Source organism: Halictus rubicundus, chromosome 2, assembly GCF_050948215.1.
Source record: "Halictus rubicundus isolate RS-2024b chromosome 2, iyHalRubi1_principal, whole genome shotgun sequence".
In the NCBI taxonomy this organism is placed as follows: Eukaryota; Metazoa; Arthropoda; class Insecta; order Hymenoptera; family Halictidae; genus Halictus; species Halictus rubicundus.
The window spans coordinates 22,437,695-22,455,041 of record NC_135150.1 but is presented as its reverse complement, the minus strand read 5'-3'; the positions used below and the strand labels follow the sequence as shown (position 1 = coordinate 22,455,041).

Genomic DNA, 17,347 nt, shown 5'->3' with positions numbered 1-17,347 from the left:
AAATTAAAATAAAATGACGTAATACTTTCCTTTAGACATTAAATATTCATTTTTTCAATTCGACTTGACAACTTGGTAGAAAGTCCTTTCTTGAAAAGCTGTACCCGGTGAGTCACACGATGCAACACACAAATCCGACACTGAGATACATACATTCACGAGTCGAGTTCAAGGTCACGGCAGTGACCTTCTCGAGTGTCGTTGCGATCACTCATTGTCGACGAGTCTTATGAAAACTATACATCGGGCAATTAAGACTTTTGAGTAACGGAAGCCTTTTGAGGTAGAACATAGGAGAACGTAAAACTCCTGGTCATTTTCTTGAAAATGCTTCCGCAAATCAATTGATGATAGAAGTTTATGTAATCGATTGAGTCATGAAGAGAAAGAATGGTATATTGGAGTAACAGGCGATTGTTGATTTAAAAGTTGACCCGTTGACGTGGCCTTGTTTCACTTTGGCCATTGTCATATCGCAATCGTTTCTTTATTTCTGCATGATTTTTGCGTAATTATTCTCTTAAAAATCCATTTATGATATTCTTCAACTATTTCAGTAATTTTTTATAGTTTAAAAGGTCTCGATCACTTTCTTTTTAAATTCTACGCATCCATTTCTGATGTCTAAGATCATCTTACTAATCGTCTTTTTAAGGTGCTTCCTGGTTGCTAAGAACACTCGAATGATGAATCAATTGCATGGAAAGGAAAAGAAAACAATAATTATCACTGCTTATGAAGCCTATAGTCATGAGAAAAACAATAATAATGGGATGATTTATTTCAACAAAGGGAAATCGACTTCGTCTTTCTGGATAATATCTTCAGGAGGTAAACAAGGAAGGCAGAGAAGTTATTATACCACTTTTAACAATTTTTCTGCGTGTATGTGTTTGTGTTATTGCTAACAGTAGATTGCTTTAAGAGAAATTACAAGACAACATTTTCATATTTTAAAATACAAACTTTAAAATACGAAACTAATAATTATTAGTTCAAATACTTAAATCAAACCAAATCAATATCAAATTTCATGATGTTGAGTCAGAAATTTTGAAATTATATTTTACTATAAAGGTGATCAATATCGTGAAAAACTGTTTGTTTTTGTTCGCATATCACAAACAACCACAATATATGTCCAGGTATTATCAAAATAGATTCGTTGTCCCGAGTCATCTAATAATGAACGTGACACAGCTATTCAGATCAATTTCCCTCGAAATTCATACATCAACAGGAAGCATACGTACGTATATCTATGACGATGAGGTGAAACATCACAGGTAAACTGCGGATTTTACGCATTCATAACGAGAATGAGTATGCGAAACACAGCACAGAAGAAACATTATAAGAATGTAAGATTGCTGGTGTGTTGTTTACAACTTATCGAAATTATTAAGAGAATAATTACATTTTCATTGAACTCTTATTTCTTTCAATCGATGCAATTGTTATTTTGCATAAAGATCCGCAGTTTAATCATAAATTACAATTCCAAAAATTTCAGTTTAGGTCTCGCTCGAGGAAGATAAATTCATTGGAAAATGTTAATCTTGCAATGTTTGCAAATTAAAAACACGCCTACTACGCCGTTCCGTTTAAGAAACATTAGTTTTAAGATTGTCAAGCAGATAAAGCGTACAATGCAAATACTGAAAAATTAGAAGCCTTAGAACAAATAATTCTTATTGATATATGTATGGAAAACCGAACGTAAATATTATCCCCTTGTTGAATAATAACTCAGATTTGTGGTGAGGATTTCAAACAGGATCTAATACTGGATGTGTATGTTATTAATTTCTTTTAATTCAAAATAAGATTTTGTTCTTCTGTTAGCAATATCTAAGAATTAAATTAAATACACACGTAACGTAAAATTGTTGAAAATAATTGTTTAATAATTATTACAAATATTGCGCCACATTTCGATCGCGTTGTCTGTTGCAAAAACACATTTCAAATGTATTTGGAGGCAGCTTAAAATTTGATGTACAACACACTCGATAGAAGGGAAGTGTCGTGATGTATACTTTGTAGATGCATCGTACCGTTTTGCGGAACAACGTATCTCGTGGTGACTAAGCCGGTAGTAATTTAAAAAGTCCCCGTATATACGTGAACGCAGAAGACGTCCAATTCAACTGGCGGTACTGTAATTTTGTATCCTAGTATTATCACTACTCGTGGTCAATTAAACCAGTAAACTCTTCTTTAGGTTGTTCCAGGAACGCCGCTTATGGAAATGAACACGCGTTTTGTTTTTTTTTTCTTTTATGTTTCATTCAGGGAAAATTCGCGGTAATGACGTCAAAAGATGAGTTTCCGGAAATGATACCAAAATATAACATCTACAAGAACTTTTTTCAGTACTGAAAATTTGATTGTCTTAATCCGAGCCGAGATTTAACAAAAACATCATGTCTTTTTAGTGATACTATCTTAAAACAAGAACATGTGCAAACACGAGATCTAATTTTCAATCATCATCTTTAATTACATGTCAGGAAGCACATAACGATTACATGCGACTCAAGTGAGATAATTCTAATCAGTAATACAAATCTACACGGTGGATTAACGCTTTTAATAAAAATGTCAAGAAAACTATTTCTACGTTTTACTTATGATAAACATCATAATCGAAAAACTTTTTATAAAATACTGACGCCACCTTCCTGTAGTTTTTCCAATTAAATGTTTGCTAAAAGCTAATCAGCAATTTCGATCTTATGTAAAATTGTAATTATACTTTCGTAATAATTCCCATAGTGTCCCCAATTACATTTTCGTTAAATATTAATCTTTATGCGCAATAATTCAGAATTTATATTACAAAAATTGGTCTGAGGATTTTTTCAATAAATGTAGATATAACACAAATAATTGGGAATAATTCGAGACCACTCATTGAGATGATAAAATATAATTCTTACTTAAATAGAGTGACCCTATGTATACATACATATACGTACGAGGGATACATACATATAATGCATTCGATATACCCGCAACATGATAGTTTATGAATGTACCAATTGGTTTTTAATCGTCCCAATTATTTAATTTTACTCTGAACAATAGTTAATTGTGTTTTAATTCGGGGAAACCTAGAATCTATCAATTTTTTCCAATGGCGCTTCATTACTAAATAATGTATTCAATTTGTGGGAAACTACGTACGCGGAATAGCGCCGGAAATAAGTAAATTGGATGTGTGATTATACAAGTTCAAGGAATACCCGAGTTTTTCAACCATTCGCGAATAATGAACCTGCGATCATTTGCTGATTCAATTAGATGCAGCAAGAGTTGTTGACTGAAACTCTTTTATAGTATATTTAAACATTATTTCGCCGATAACTGCGGATTTTATGTTAAAAACGAGCAAAACCATTAGAAGAATTTAAAATTGTTGTAATATTAATTTCATCGTATTAAGATTCTTAAGAATGGTAATAAATTTCTATTTCCAACCTGTTTGTTCCAATTATGATATGGCCCAAAAATCACTGGACCATTTTAAAATAGAATAACCCGTTCAAATTTTAAAAATACACACTCATATCTTTATAAACAAATTCGAATTTGGAATGGTGTAGTGACATCTGAGCCAGCCTGTAGAACACGTTTATTTTACACAAGGTTCCGCAGTCTAACGCCAACAAAAAATCACTGAAATAAATTTTTCTTCGTTTTCCAAACGGCTCGCTTCCTTTCAACATTGAAAATTGCGTTATTATTCGTGGATTGAATTCCCATCGATAGGCCAAGGTTGCGCGGAGATCAAGATTCTGCAACAGTCAACAGGAAAAGAAAACTACGAGCTTCTAGGATATTTTTTTCAGACATTCGCGATTCGTGCGAGTCGCACGAAGCAGCGATATCACTTTTTGCTTAAGACCGCCCGCGAATTATCAGTCTTGATCGAATTGAGTCATAGGAACAGCTACGCGCAGAACGGTCTTCTAAGCGCGCATAATTACGTTTACTTCTTCATCATCGCATCAGCGCAATGCGCGTCGACTATGGTATATCGCCTCGTAATTCATCATTCGGAAAAAAAATCTTTTGATCGTTTGTGACGAAAGAAAAATATGTGATGGCTCATCGTGGACGGCAAACAGTTTTGATTACCGCATTTTGATTTTCAACTGATTGCGAGGCAAAAGACTTGGTTACAGCGGAAATAGTTAATAATAGTGTTTTTAACGAACGACACTTTCTTCAACATTTTTAATATATCCCTATCGTGTGTGAGAAAAATATGAAAAATGTATGCGAAGATATAAATGACATTCGATTATTTACTATTTATGTATAATAATAGTCTACAAAGCTGACAATCCTTAAATTGTACCCGCTACAACATCTTCGTAATTACTAGATTGTGGATTTTTTATAAGGACGAAAAATAAAAATCTTTTACAATCGGTTGCACAAAAATTCATTTTTTTCCCCAGTAGGTTTAGTAAAAACCGCAATTGTAAATTGTTCTAGATTGAATTTATTGATATTAAAAATACAATACTGCTGCCAACATGTCTGTGTGACTGATTCGAGATCATTTGTTCAATCTGATACGAGCTTTCATTGCAAGATTCAGTATCATGTTACGTTAACCAGTTGATGAGGACAGTAAATGCGAGATGTCAAGTTTAAGTATGATAACGGGCAATAATGGCGAACTATTTCATGCGATTTCACATTTGAGATGCGAATGAATGATCAAGATCTCACACAAATTAAAATGACTAAACTATAACCGACGAGAAGTGGAAACCCCAGAAGCACAATACTGTGGAGCCTTTTGTTTTCGTATCTTTTTGCAAGTTGCGAGCACAGTGATCGAACACTTTTCACTTAGAACTTCATTTCTTTGGCTATTGCTCTTACAATGATACCATTTTACTATGCTGTATTACAATGTTTATGTAGCATTATGTTTATGAATTACGTCACGAGATCAAGTTCAAGGTCAAGTTCATATTTACGTATTAATGGATAAAATTATTCCGCGTCTTCGTAGAACTGATAACGCATTTTTAAGATGGAATTCGGGGAATACTATGCGATGACCATAACTCGCGTGATATGTGCGTATACTCGGACATAATTATGAATTTTCTAATCCTACTGACTTGATTAATGTACACTCGATTCTCGGTGCGGAATATCAATAGATGTTCCCGCAAAAAAAACTATTATTACGAAGCTTGGAAGCAAAAAGCACCGGAGCCGATTATTTCGCATGCTAATTGTCTGTTATGTGCAAAATTGTAGTGTCTACGTACGTACTAATGAATCGCATTCAGATAAAGTGTCGTAATTCTGGAAACAAAGTTAATAGAAAATCTGCGAGCCTCTCCGATTTTCCTCTTTCTCGTTGCCAACCTCGAGACTTTATATAACAATAATTTTGTCTTTCTCATTTCATGTAATCCATACTATCGGGCAATTAATATAGTGTCCGATCGATGAAAAATGCTCGTATCCTGGTAAATAATATCTTGTTGACACAGTCACATCTACAGTTAATTAATAGAGCTGTGGATTTGACGCATTCGTGACAAAAATGGATGAATATAATTTCAAAGAGCAGATTTATTAAAAGAATTTTAAAATTTATTGAAGTTATCCAAAAAAAGTAAGATATTCTTGTTCGGTTCCTGGTTTCTCCAATTGAGGCAGGACATTTTTATTTTTCATGGAAGTCTGCAGTCTGGTTGTTAACATATATCTTTCACATCATATTTCCTTGTTTTGCGGTTCTATATTGATTCGTGGAATAACCAAACGATTGTCGAAACGTGTTAGCAATTTTAATGATTAAAGATCGGTATACTTTAACTCAGTGTTTTCCAACATGGGGCCCACGCGTCACAGAGGAATAATTTGATTGAAGATGGACTCGTTCAGAGTTTAAGTTAACCGTATGGCGACTCTCAGTTCAGGATCTCACTAAATGTAAATAATAAATAATTATAATATAGAGAAGTCTTTCATTAAAATTATTTCGTACTTGAATTTCAGTTCTCCATTATATCTTTTGAAAATATACTTACTGTGTTTCCTCAACAATTTCCCAGCAATTTCTTCCTGATACCTATCATTTAAGTTTCTTCAGTGAACGATTCAATTGTTGAATATTAAAAAGTATGTATATGTTACATAGGGTGCATAAGAATTTTAGAAAGGCTTAGGTCGGGCGTGGCACAAAAAAGGTTGGGGAACACTGCTTTAACTTGTGTATGTTGAAACAAAATTTTGAAAAATCTGGTTGGTTTAGCAGAATTAACGAGAAGCATCGTGTGGATCGTCTTCACAGAACCGAATCGGCTCAAAAACAATAACATCCGAGTGTGCCGGACATGCACGGAAAAACCGAACGTGCCAGAGACGCGATAGTAGTAAACAGCTGTTGTGATGGAAAATAGCAGAGTGGTGGTTTCGCGTTCCGGCGATGTTACGTAATTATCTTAGAGCGGCGCACGTGTAAAGATCGATGGCTATAAAAGCGGTAACATGAAAGGATCGGAGCACAGTGCATCCGGAGAGACCTAAGCTCTTCACAATGGCCGGTGGAACGTCCTGGCGTATCAGTGCTTTAGCTATATTTTTATTTGTCACGGCGCTTTCGGCCTTACCGACATCAGGTAAGCCAATTTCAAGGGTAGTCATCCAAATCAACCCCTTTCACTTTCTATTGTACTATTTTATTTGCCCGTAACTAGTCACGTGCCGCGGGTTTTTTCGAGACTTTTTATTTTTACGAAAGTCAGCGAAGGACAAAATTTAAAATCAAGTTGGAAGTAGGTACTCCTGTCCTGAGTATTAATGTAAGGGTTAAAGTCATAATTTTGGAATACTGCAAAATTTGCTTTTCAAACAGTCTCTGTTTCTAAAAATTTATTTTGTGATACTTTAGAACTGACTTATTTATAACATTTGTTCACTTACGTTTTTGTACATTTGAAGCAAATGAATTATATCAAGTATACTATTCTAATAATTTTATTTTGCCTTCAGTTATCTGTGTCATCACATGTTACAATTTAATCATTCTATACACAATAAAATTAACAGTATTGGGATCATAATCACGATACTATGAATCTTTATGCGAAATAAATATGTTGTGCATCAATTCGAAGAAGCAAACAAAAATAAGAACAAGTGAAAATTTCCCCATTTTTCAATTAATTTTAGTAAAGTGAAAATCATATATTGATGCTTCTAAATTCTTTTAATCATTTTACTATTTTAAATTACGTCTTTGTCATGAATCATAAATAAATTTGTCATAAAATTCACAATTCAATGATCGTAAAATAATTTTCAGAACCCGATGCGGAGGTGATAAGCGATGCAGAGGACACGACATTGTCAACTGAACTGAAACCACCACCACCACCGGAGAAAGAGGATGAACATCAATATGTACTTTTTGTTATAAATCTTTATGGTCTGAAAAATGCCAGTGGCGAGACTTCGGATGAAATGTTCGAAAACGAGATTATCCATAAGGTGCCCGAACTGATAGGTAAGGCAACCTGGAATAAACAAACCATTAATTCTTATAAATCGTTAACTTCCATTACATTTTATCCATGAAATTACAATTTGAATACAATCAAATTAATGACATCATCTACTCTATTGTTTCTAACGATACAGCTTATATCATCATTAGATAGCGGATCTTAATGCAAAATAATAATTGTCTACATTTGTTATAAAATATAGATGCCACTTAAGAACGTTTTGCATTTTCTAATACTTTGAAAATGATTGAAAAAGGCCCCCGGCCCCTACAAAAAGACCGTTACCTACGTATAATATAGTAAAAAAAAATTAAAAAATTGAGTGCCTCAGCTATTACAATTTTATTAATTTATGTTTTATCAATTATGGAAGTTATTAACAATAGGCGGGACCCGGGGCAAGTGCTCCGTTTTCCCGGTGCTAGGGGCGGTACTGTCTTTACACAGTGTCAGATTGCAACTACTCATTTTTGTCATAACTGCATAAAATCCGCAGTCTACTTATCGGTAAACTAACTGAATGTCGAATTTGATTAGGGCCGCTGGCCACCGTGATCATGGTGATCGAGGTTGACGAAGAGGACAGTGAGACCGACGTGCCAGTGGACCTTGACGAGGTTGCCGACGACTTAGAGAACGGAGAAGGCTTCAACGTGGAGAGGATCAACCATTCCGGTGAGACGAAGGTGCTCCGAGTGAAACTGGACAAGGACGACGCTGAGGGCATCTTGTTGCACGCGCCGAAAATGGACAAGATGACGAAAGTCCGTAATAGGAGGTCGCCTTGTCTGAAGTGCAAGCTGAAGGGATACTTGGGAGGTGGAAGAAGCGGCGGAGGCGGAGGCGGAGGTGGGTTCGGAGGTGGATTCGGAGGCGGATTTGGCGGCGGACTTGGAGGAGGTGGAGGCCTTGGAGGTGGACCTGGAGGATGCGGTGGTGGAGGTTGTGGTGGAGGAGGCTACCCCGGTGGAGGCTACTCTGGTGGTGGCTACCCTGGTGGAGGCTATCCTTCCGGTGGTGGTGGCTACCCTGGTGGAGGCTATCCTTCCGGTGGTGGTGGCTACCCCAGTGGTGGCGGATGTGGAGGAGGAGGATGCGGCGGAGGTGGGTATCCCGAAGATGGAGGTGGTTAGCATTGGTGCTGTGTGGTTAAAATGAGCTGCTAGCTGGACAAAACTATTCATGCCATCCGTGGTACTAAATGGAGTAGTAGACGTACATCTATCTGATGAGAAACGAATACAGAAAGGTTAGACAGGGTTAGGATAAACGAACGCTAAAATTCAAATCAGTTGAATTTTTATGAGACGAAACATCTTTTCCTTCATTCAAGTCTTATCTTCAGCTCCCCAGTACATAATCCTATTTCATAGGGGACACATTTGTATGCCCCAAACAAACGGTGTTGCAAGTAGGCAAAACAGGGGTGGGCATTTTTGTCTCAATTGGGACAATACCATCCCCACTATAGCGCCCACAATCCTCTTCCAGTAAGCCCCATTACCATGGAGAAAGGATGCGCTTCGCCTGTCGCGTATTGCTACCAAAGGGTACACATGGTGGAGCGAACGCGACGAAGGTGCGCGCTGCATGAAAGAGAGGTTGGTGGGAGAAGCAGGCGTTTAAGGGGCCCCTACCGTGCCCATCACTGCCTTAAGAAATTAAGAGTATTAACAAAAAAATGATCACACTGTGTACATGCTCATAATGATTAACGAAAGAATTTTTGGGACAACTTTCATATAAAATAGAAATTTTCTACCTAAATTGCAACAAACTGGAGTGAAGCAGAAATTTATTTTCTTTCTTAATATGTTTAATAGACTAAAAATTATATAACATTGGTTGTTCTAATGTTAGAATTGACTCTGCAGTTTTGGATTCATTAACTAACATAACTTGTTAGTAACTAACTGTTTGCGTTTGCAAGATTTTTCGAGATGGTAGTCGTCACGTTAATATTATAGGATATATTTATATTTTCGTTTACTAAGAGTTGATTGTAATGACCTCAAATTAAACCTTAGAAACTAGGACTAATGCAAGTTTTAGGTTCTGTCCAGCTAGAAAACCCATTTTAACCACTGTATGGTGGTGGTAAATGAGATCGCTGTGGCCCACATAGAAGACAATTATTATTGAAGCATTATCACTAAAATATTGTGCACATCATTCTCTTCAAACCAATTTGCATGTGTTCTGAAACGAAGAACAAAGGAACGACTTTCTGCATGTTTTTTACTTTCAAAATCTTATTTCAATTTACAGCTCTTTAATGCATGATTTTTTTGCTAGTATTGCCTAGTTCTATTAACATTCGATTATTATTTAAATTACGTACGTTTTTGACACGTTGCGGTTTTTCGAAAGGAGAGACTTTGGTGATACTGTAGCAGAACTTTGTTTAAGATACTCAAGTGTTATTTTAATGCATTGCAGATTGTTGATTATGCATGTATGATAAAAATAAGTAGATTAAATGTAAAACAGTCAAAATAATTTGAAAAATTTGAAAATGCTATTGTATTACCTTCAACACATTAAAATTGTTAAGAGATACCAAAGTGGCTATTATATCTTGCAATTAATTATGATGGATAGTTGTTATTTCTGAGAGTATAGGTCAAGTTTTTCTTGTCGAAAAACAGGCTACGAGAAAGCGTTACATCTGTTCTCTGATTTGAACATCTACTCATGATTTCACTCATTTCATAAAAAAACCAAATATTTTCATTCTATTATATACATAACATATTATACATTATCTATATATTTTTAAAAGTAATAAGTAAATAGTAAGTTCAATATATATATTTAATGTTTTAAAAAAAGTATCTTCATTGGACAATATTCACTTAAATAAAACATTTTATCACTAAAATACACCCTTCTGATTCCAGGATTGACATAAACAAATTGATTTTACAACTATATTGTGAAAACATAGATATTTTACGTCGTTCCATAAATTATTTTATTAGTTTTCTAATCGATACAATTTTTAATATCAGTCTTCCTGGCATCAGTAGGGTAAGTTAATCACTAGACTGTGGATTTTTATGCAGAACAAAATTTTTTTGCATATAATTATTAGAAACAGAATCCAAATAAGGGTGCCTCTTTTTGAATAAGTTGGGAACAATATATTGATATTCTTAAATGCGTTTAAGGATTCTATTGTTCACCTATACACTTTTGCTATAAATGCAGAAAATCCTCAGTCCACTAATCATTCAAGCTTTGGCAATGGCGGCATGCTTCAGGTGTTGAGAATATTGCGCAGCAGTAGTCAATTGACAATGTTATCTTTGATACACTCTACCAATTCTTCAATTTTACAAAAAAAAAAAAAATTAATCTATCACTCATTCAATTGAAACAGAATGAGAAACTAAAATGAAACTAATAATTCCACTGAATAATTTTGTAGTTTCGGTTTATAGTCTATACAAAAAAAAAAACGTTAACCACACTGTAGTTAGGAATAACAATATAGTTAATAAACTAGCTAATAGCATGAGTTCTTTTATTACTTTTCAAGCATGCAGTAGATTGATAATTATATTTACTTACAATTCCGAATTTAAGAGGAGAAAATAACTTAGGCTTAAAACAGAGTACGTTTATATTGAATATGACGTGTTAGTTCGTAAGAGACAGTGTGAGAAAATGGAACTACATCTATTTAGTTCTACAACTGCAGCATCGCATCGCTTCCGCTTTTGACGCAAAATGGGTTTTATAGGAACACAAACAGTTGGTGTTATACCAGTAGTTGTTGTACCTGTTGCAGCGAGTTACCCATCGTATCATCCGTCCGGAGGTGGTGGTTGCAGTACTTGGTAAGTTTTAGCAGTTTTATGACAAAAGTGTACATAAAGAAATCACTGTTACATGGAGAAAGTACTATCAAAATTCCGTTCTTATTCAACAGTGTTATTTTATAACGTACTATTTAGTACATCTACTTTAGTATATCAATTAAGATTTCTATCGAGCAAGAACATAACACCGTCAGGAAGGTGTATTAGTAATTTTGCTAGCTCGATAATAATGATTTTGAAATTATTTTTGTATTTCTATTTTAACAATCCCTTTACATTTTGTAGTCTGACAGTTCTCATAGTCTCGTAGCTTTTTCAACAACAAAAAAAAGCAAAAATGTTGAAAAACAAGATTGTTCCAAATATTTGTTTCGTTCAAATTTTAATTTCAATTGAATCCAGTTTTTTAAGAAAGCAAATTGCGTGGCAATGCAAAAGGAAGGGTAGGATAAAACATTATCTTTAATATAATATGAATATGCTAAAATTAATGTGCTCATATTACATAACAATATTATACATTAGGGGAATGCAAAAAATCATCTATTTTTACAAAATAAAAAACCAGAATATCCCCCGATTATATTCGTCGAGGTTCGAAGGATTAAAAAATCCACTGATAATGCACTCTATCGTAAACATACGAGGTGTGATAAAACAGAAACCAGACTCTGTCTTATGGCTTTGCTGATTGCTTGCCCTTGTGTATCAGTCTGTCAAGTTTCATCGAGCTGCGAATGTCTCAGTTACAAACAATTTAATAGCGCCTGTAGCTCTGCGCCTTGTAAGTTTTCCTTGTAAGATTTCCAACAACTAGTTACAGTGAACTCTCGATATATGTTAACAACATGGGTCTTGACAGCGTCGTGTATCGTCTAGGAGACATAACTCGAGCTGTGTTATGTTTACACTCCTCGGCGTCCGTGGCTCGGGGGGTATACCCCGCAGTAGTGGGGATAATTCTGCGACGTTTATCATCCTGTCCTTGGCGACATATATAGAGAAATCACTGTAATTAAGGGATCGCGGAACCGGTTGGAATAGTTCTATTAACGCAGAATGGAACCACTTCTAGTTCGGTCTGGTTTCTTTCCATTTTTGCGTACGTTGTCGAATTGTAGAGAAATAACAAAGCAGCTCCACGAAAATTTGGCAGACTGACACGCAGACTGAAAGCGCAGATAAGCGACCAGCAAAGCCATCTTTTCTCAGACACCGTCGCAAGGAGAAGGAGTCCGCGGTTTCTTTTCGATCGTAGCTTGTATACTAATCTTTGCGGAATTTCAGTGGTGGCGGTGGTCATGGCGGATATGGCGGAAATTCGTATTCCCAAGCCTCGGCTCAGGCCTCGGCGCAATCTTGGTACGTGCGAAGTTTCGCTTACCTGTACATCGGGCAGACGTCCCGGCGATTTATCGCTCCTGTTAATGAAATCATTTTTCTTTCAGGGGCAAATAAAGCAAACGGAACGGGCAGTGAACGAAGAGAGGAGAGTTAGCAAACTTCATGCTGCCTGCGCGAAGCCGCGTGTTTTACACGCGCGTACGCCTAACGGACCGCGAACAAACATAAAACGCTTTAACAACATTAATTTTTGTACGATGCGACGCGTCCGTCATCTTGATCACCCATTTCTTGAACCGTGTGTATCGAGCATCGAAATAAATTAAGAGAACGAGACACAGCCGATTCGTTTTTGGTTTCAATAAAACACCGGCGATTTATCGCGCTATCCGATGCGACTAAGCGATTCGCAGGAAATAATCGCGGGTCGCGGCGACGTAATTGATGCTCGTCGTTAGAGGGGAAGAAACGGCGCGTTAACGAGCATTCATTTTGCATACTATGCCCGTTAACGGTCGTCTGCTTCTCTCTCTCTCTCTCTCTCTCTCTCTCTCTCTCTTTCTCTCTCTAGGATCGATGACGTACCTGCGTTTACGATCGCAAAACAATCCATCACATGTTCCGCGATGATTTTTACACAAGTACTCCCGTCGGCCTTGAAAGGTTTATTACGAACCTCTGGGAAATCTAATGGAACATGACACACGATTGTTCTCGCACCGCGGTAGCAAGAACCTTGGAACTTTTATTGCTAATTGAATAGTCGCACGCGACTATTTATGAAACTAATCGGCGAAAAATGCGTAGCCGTAACTTCGAATCACTGCGAGTTCAACTTTTCCTACTGCCGCATTGGCTACCGTATTAGTCATGCAGATGATATAACCTTTTGTTTCTGAATGCTATTGTCCTAATAAAATAACGAAAAATAATTTTTCATTAGGATTTGGGTTGAAACTGTGATCAAATTGAACTGTGTGATTTTGGACTCTCTAGCTGAATTATTTTGAGTTTTTGAGGTTGTTTGGAGTGGTGGTTCGGTAGTCAACGTATCCATCATGACTATACTAAAATGCATGCGGTAAAATTCTAATCATTTTCTGCGGTTAGTCGCTTCTGTTTTCACTGAAGTAATCTCGTCAATTGTAATATTATGCTTAATTTCATTTTTAATATGTGCTTAAATCATTGTCCTCTGAATTTTATCAAATCGAAAAAGACATTTTTTACTGCCTCTAAATTTAAACATGTTTCGTCTCCAGGCGTATGTTCAAACTTATAAATGAAATGTTAACATTGGAAAGTTTCAGCCCTCGCTTCTTTCACAATTCTTCAAGATAGAATTTATAATTTTGAAACGACAATAATTGTTTCTCTACTGTGTAAGTAAAACATGTCGCCCACATGCTGAGAAAAATATCAGTCATAGCAAGTAAATTGCAGTGAATGACTTTATGGTTGCAATATAATTAGAGACATAATATGTTTCTAAATGCAACGTTTGCATAATGTGAGAAACTTCAATGAGTATAGACAACCACAGAATTCATCTGACATTCTTTATGCGAAACAAGAGAATTTACATTGTGTTTTCTTCAAAAAACGATTCAAATTGTTTAAGAATATTGCAACTGACGCAGATAGATGAATAATGGGAACGTTAGGCCAAATGCAATTTTTATTGCATATTCGTTACAATTAGACCACGGATCTTTATGCAAATGCCCATTTTCAGAATTTTGTGGAAACTAAAAAAATTTCGTCGATGAAAGGACTTCTTCTGGTAAAAATTAAATAAAAATGTTACTAATTTTTATTAATATACACGTGTTCTTGTAGCTTAGAATTTTCCAAACTCCAAAAATGCATAAAGATCTACAGTCTAATAATAATTATCGCACTTGAACCATAATGTAACTAAAAAGGGGAAACGCGAATATCGATATAATTAATATCCGACGAAAGTACTCGCAGATTTCAGTAAAAAAAATCTGCTGCTCATGAAGCAATCATATCCTTATATGATCCGGAAAAGGGTCATCTACCTTATTAACTTTAAAAGCCTTCTTTTAGTAACGTAATGCCTTCGTATCGAATGCAGTGAATATTTAGCTATCTCAGGTTTCTAATACAGGCTTCGAGCTTTACGACATTGCGAAACATAAAATGAAGAGCATCCTGAGTACCATGACGCCATGATTCATTCGCGGATAAGTAGATTCTGAATGAAAAACAGAAAAAGGCAATTTTCAAAATGAGTAGCGGATTTCAGTAGAAGGACCACTAACCAGTAAATACATTAGAAGAATTTAGAACTATCTGTATGTACACTATTTTATATATAGAACCTATTAAAGATTAATTTTGACTTTGCTCCAGTTTGTTGCAATTTAGGTATAGAATTTTGATTTTGCATAAAAGTCCGCGCAGTCTACTCATCAGTAATTTAGTAAATAATCGAATAACACAAAAACTGATTTAAAAGAGCAAACAATAAATTACAAGCGCAAAAATATCATCTACATAATCAGGGGAACATGTATTTAAATATATTCACGAATAAAACCATACCAGCATACATTAATAATATGTACATACATCTATGATGGACTGCCGATTCCTTGAAAAAATGGTTTTCTTCGAAAAAATACCGATTCAAGCGTGATTAACATTAATGCTAATTTCCAAGAAATCCGCCATGCATTTTCAATCCGCATCGCACGGAAAGGATAAAACAAAACGAAGGTTAAACGGTTGTTCTGCGGCTAAATACCCACATTGCGTCGTCTCGAATGATATGCAACATAAATTAGAGAAGACTGATCGCGCCGTTGTTAAACATTGACAGACACACCGTGACTCAACTTTATCATAATCGCCTTAGAAACAAGGCTGCGGATTCTCTCCGGCATTCGGTCGGGACTGTATCGCCTGGTCGTATACATCTCGCAAGTAGCAAGTTGTAATTATGGCGCGAGTTGGGTGAACATAACGGTAGAGTTCCGATTCTTTTCTCTATTTTTCCGAGCCGACGACGTCAGAGAATGAGTACGCGCGCGTGCGCGCGCGCGTTCGACGAATTCCCCGCCGAAATGGAGCTCCGCCATTGCGTAGTTTTCAAGCACCCGAGGACACGTGGAAATTATTATTATTTCGTTATCGTTCGAAAGGCGTTGCCGTAACAGATCATTTACATGCAGTCAACCAAAAAAGTCTTCGTACAACCCTTGGAACGGAATGACTTTTTTGAAATTGATTCAAACGACTTGAGCTTTTTTCAAATTTCAGAACGGTTCGTTCACTACCTGTGCACTAGATGTACAGTGGAAGCAAAAAGTATTTAAACAGTAATCAAAATACTAATATTTACATGCAATGATGCTATCAAAAAGTTGTAAAAACGAATACTTACTATTTTGACACGTCGTGTCGTAAATGAATCCTTCTAAATTCTCGAAAAAAAAAACTTAATTAGTTCTGTCCACTTTCCAAAATGTTACTGGAATGATCCAGAGGCTGTCCAGTTTTTTCATTGTCGCTTCTGGCAAAAAAATGAACAGTCATCGCAAACGGGTCATTGACCCACGAGATAAAAACAACGGAATTTATTGTTACGTGAGAGATACTTATTCCGCTTCCTATTACAAGTCTCACGTGCAAATGTAATTATCTCACTGTAATTAAAAACGAATGGTTTGTTGCTCTGTTGTATGTACTTTGCGTGCAGATCGATGACCATCTGCATGTCAGACAAATGTTGACCCGAAACGATTCGAATAGTGTTCCAATTTAATGTTCAACAGCGATTGCTAAATACTGGACTGCAAAATAAAGAATTTCTGCATCAATTGCGAGATACCGAAGCTACATAAAAAATTGATTTCGTGCATTAATAATCTCAATACGTTGGAAACAATATGTATCAATCCTCTTAAATTCTCTTTATCTTTCTACAGTTTTCGATTGCACCCATTCATTTTCGCGGTGAACGCATAAAATCCGTAGTCTAGTGATTAGAAGGCGTTCCGATAAAAACCTAGTGAAAATGTGGGTCTGCAGGTCGGCGAATGAAGCCCGGTGACTTCCATCGAAGTCTCAATCATGGATAGCGCTTTCCCGATCCTCTTCTTCATCATTTTCTTTTCCACGATTCACGAGTATTTTCCGGTCGTTGACCGTCGCCTTAGGCGATCGGCCCTCGAGGTCTTCTGGACAAGCAGGGCAATGAGGAAAAACTGGGCGAACCAGAGGACGAAACACAAAAACTGACTCCGACGAGTGAAGTAATCGGACCTTGGTTTCTCCGTCCATCACTGGAAGCAGTCACTGTCTGCAACAAAATTTTAACGGAGGATACACTTGAAAAATCAAGGACCTCGTACTCTCCTGGAATCCTGCTGGAACCGTGCCATCTCTCATAGAAACTTTATCCACAATTGACTAATCAATTCTCACCTGTCCTTCGCGTCAGTTTGACACAGCTTTTACGGATACCGAATAAATATTAAATGTCCAATTTTAGAATGCAAATGTTATGAACCGTTTCGATCAAGAAGTACTATTATTGCCTGTAGCTTCATTAATTCGCCATTTTAGGGTGCGAAGTTGATCATCAAGATCCCATCTTCT

General features: G+C 36.2%; 1 protein-coding gene and 2 long non-coding RNA genes across 5 annotated transcripts; 1 reads left to right on the top strand and 2 right to left on the bottom strand.

Annotated features, from left to right (window-relative positions):
• Positions 1-5,510: 5,510 nt before the first annotated feature.
• LOC143365636 (uncharacterized) lies at positions 5,511-6,363 on the bottom strand. The gene is made up of 3 exons (XR_013084576.1): positions 6,072-6,363; positions 5,805-5,967; positions 5,511-5,728 (listed from the first exon to the last, which is right to left on the bottom strand). It is a non-coding gene; the product is annotated as an uncharacterized LOC143365636 (long non-coding RNA).
• Positions 6,364-6,507: 144 nt separating this feature from the next.
• LOC143365633 (uncharacterized) lies at positions 6,508-13,059 on the top strand. Of its 3 annotated transcripts, XM_076805987.1 has the most exons (7): positions 6,508-6,662; positions 7,349-7,549; positions 8,088-8,345; positions 8,424-8,654; positions 11,296-11,392; positions 12,662-12,736; positions 12,823-13,059. In XM_076805987.1, the coding sequence occupies exons 1-7, from the start codon at positions 6,581-6,583 to the stop codon at positions 12,830-12,832; spliced, it is 954 nt and encodes a 317-aa protein (XP_076662102.1). In that variant the 5' UTR covers positions 6,508-6,580; the 3' UTR covers positions 12,833-13,059. The 3 variants fall into 3 exon arrangements, with proteins under 3 accessions (XP_076662102.1, XP_076662101.1, XP_076662100.1); XM_076805986.1 differs by lacking the exon at positions 8,424-8,654 and having other exon boundaries at positions 8,088-8,399; positions 11,344-11,392; XM_076805985.1 differs by lacking the exon at positions 8,424-8,654 and having other exon boundaries at positions 8,088-8,399.
• LOC143365635 (uncharacterized) lies at positions 12,982-17,347 on the bottom strand. The gene is made up of 2 exons (XR_013084575.1): positions 13,952-17,347; positions 12,982-13,911 (listed from the first exon to the last, which is right to left on the bottom strand). It is a non-coding gene; the product is annotated as an uncharacterized LOC143365635 (long non-coding RNA).

What these genes read in the sequence shown, in the direction of transcription:
- LOC143365633 (XM_076805987.1), top strand. Translation starts at nt 6,581, where the DNA reads ATGGCCGGTGGAACGTCCTGGCGTATCAGTGCTTTAGCTATATTTTTA. An exon ending in TTCGGCCTTACCGACATCAG is followed by an intron (nt 6,663 to 7,348) that starts GTAAGCCAATTT and finishes AATAATTTTCAG; the next exon opens with AACCCGATGCGGAGGTGATA. An exon ending in AGGAGGAGGATGCGGCGGAG is followed by an intron (nt 8,655 to 11,295) that starts GTGGGTATCCCG and finishes TGGGTTTTATAG; the next exon opens with GAACACAAACAGTTGGTGTT.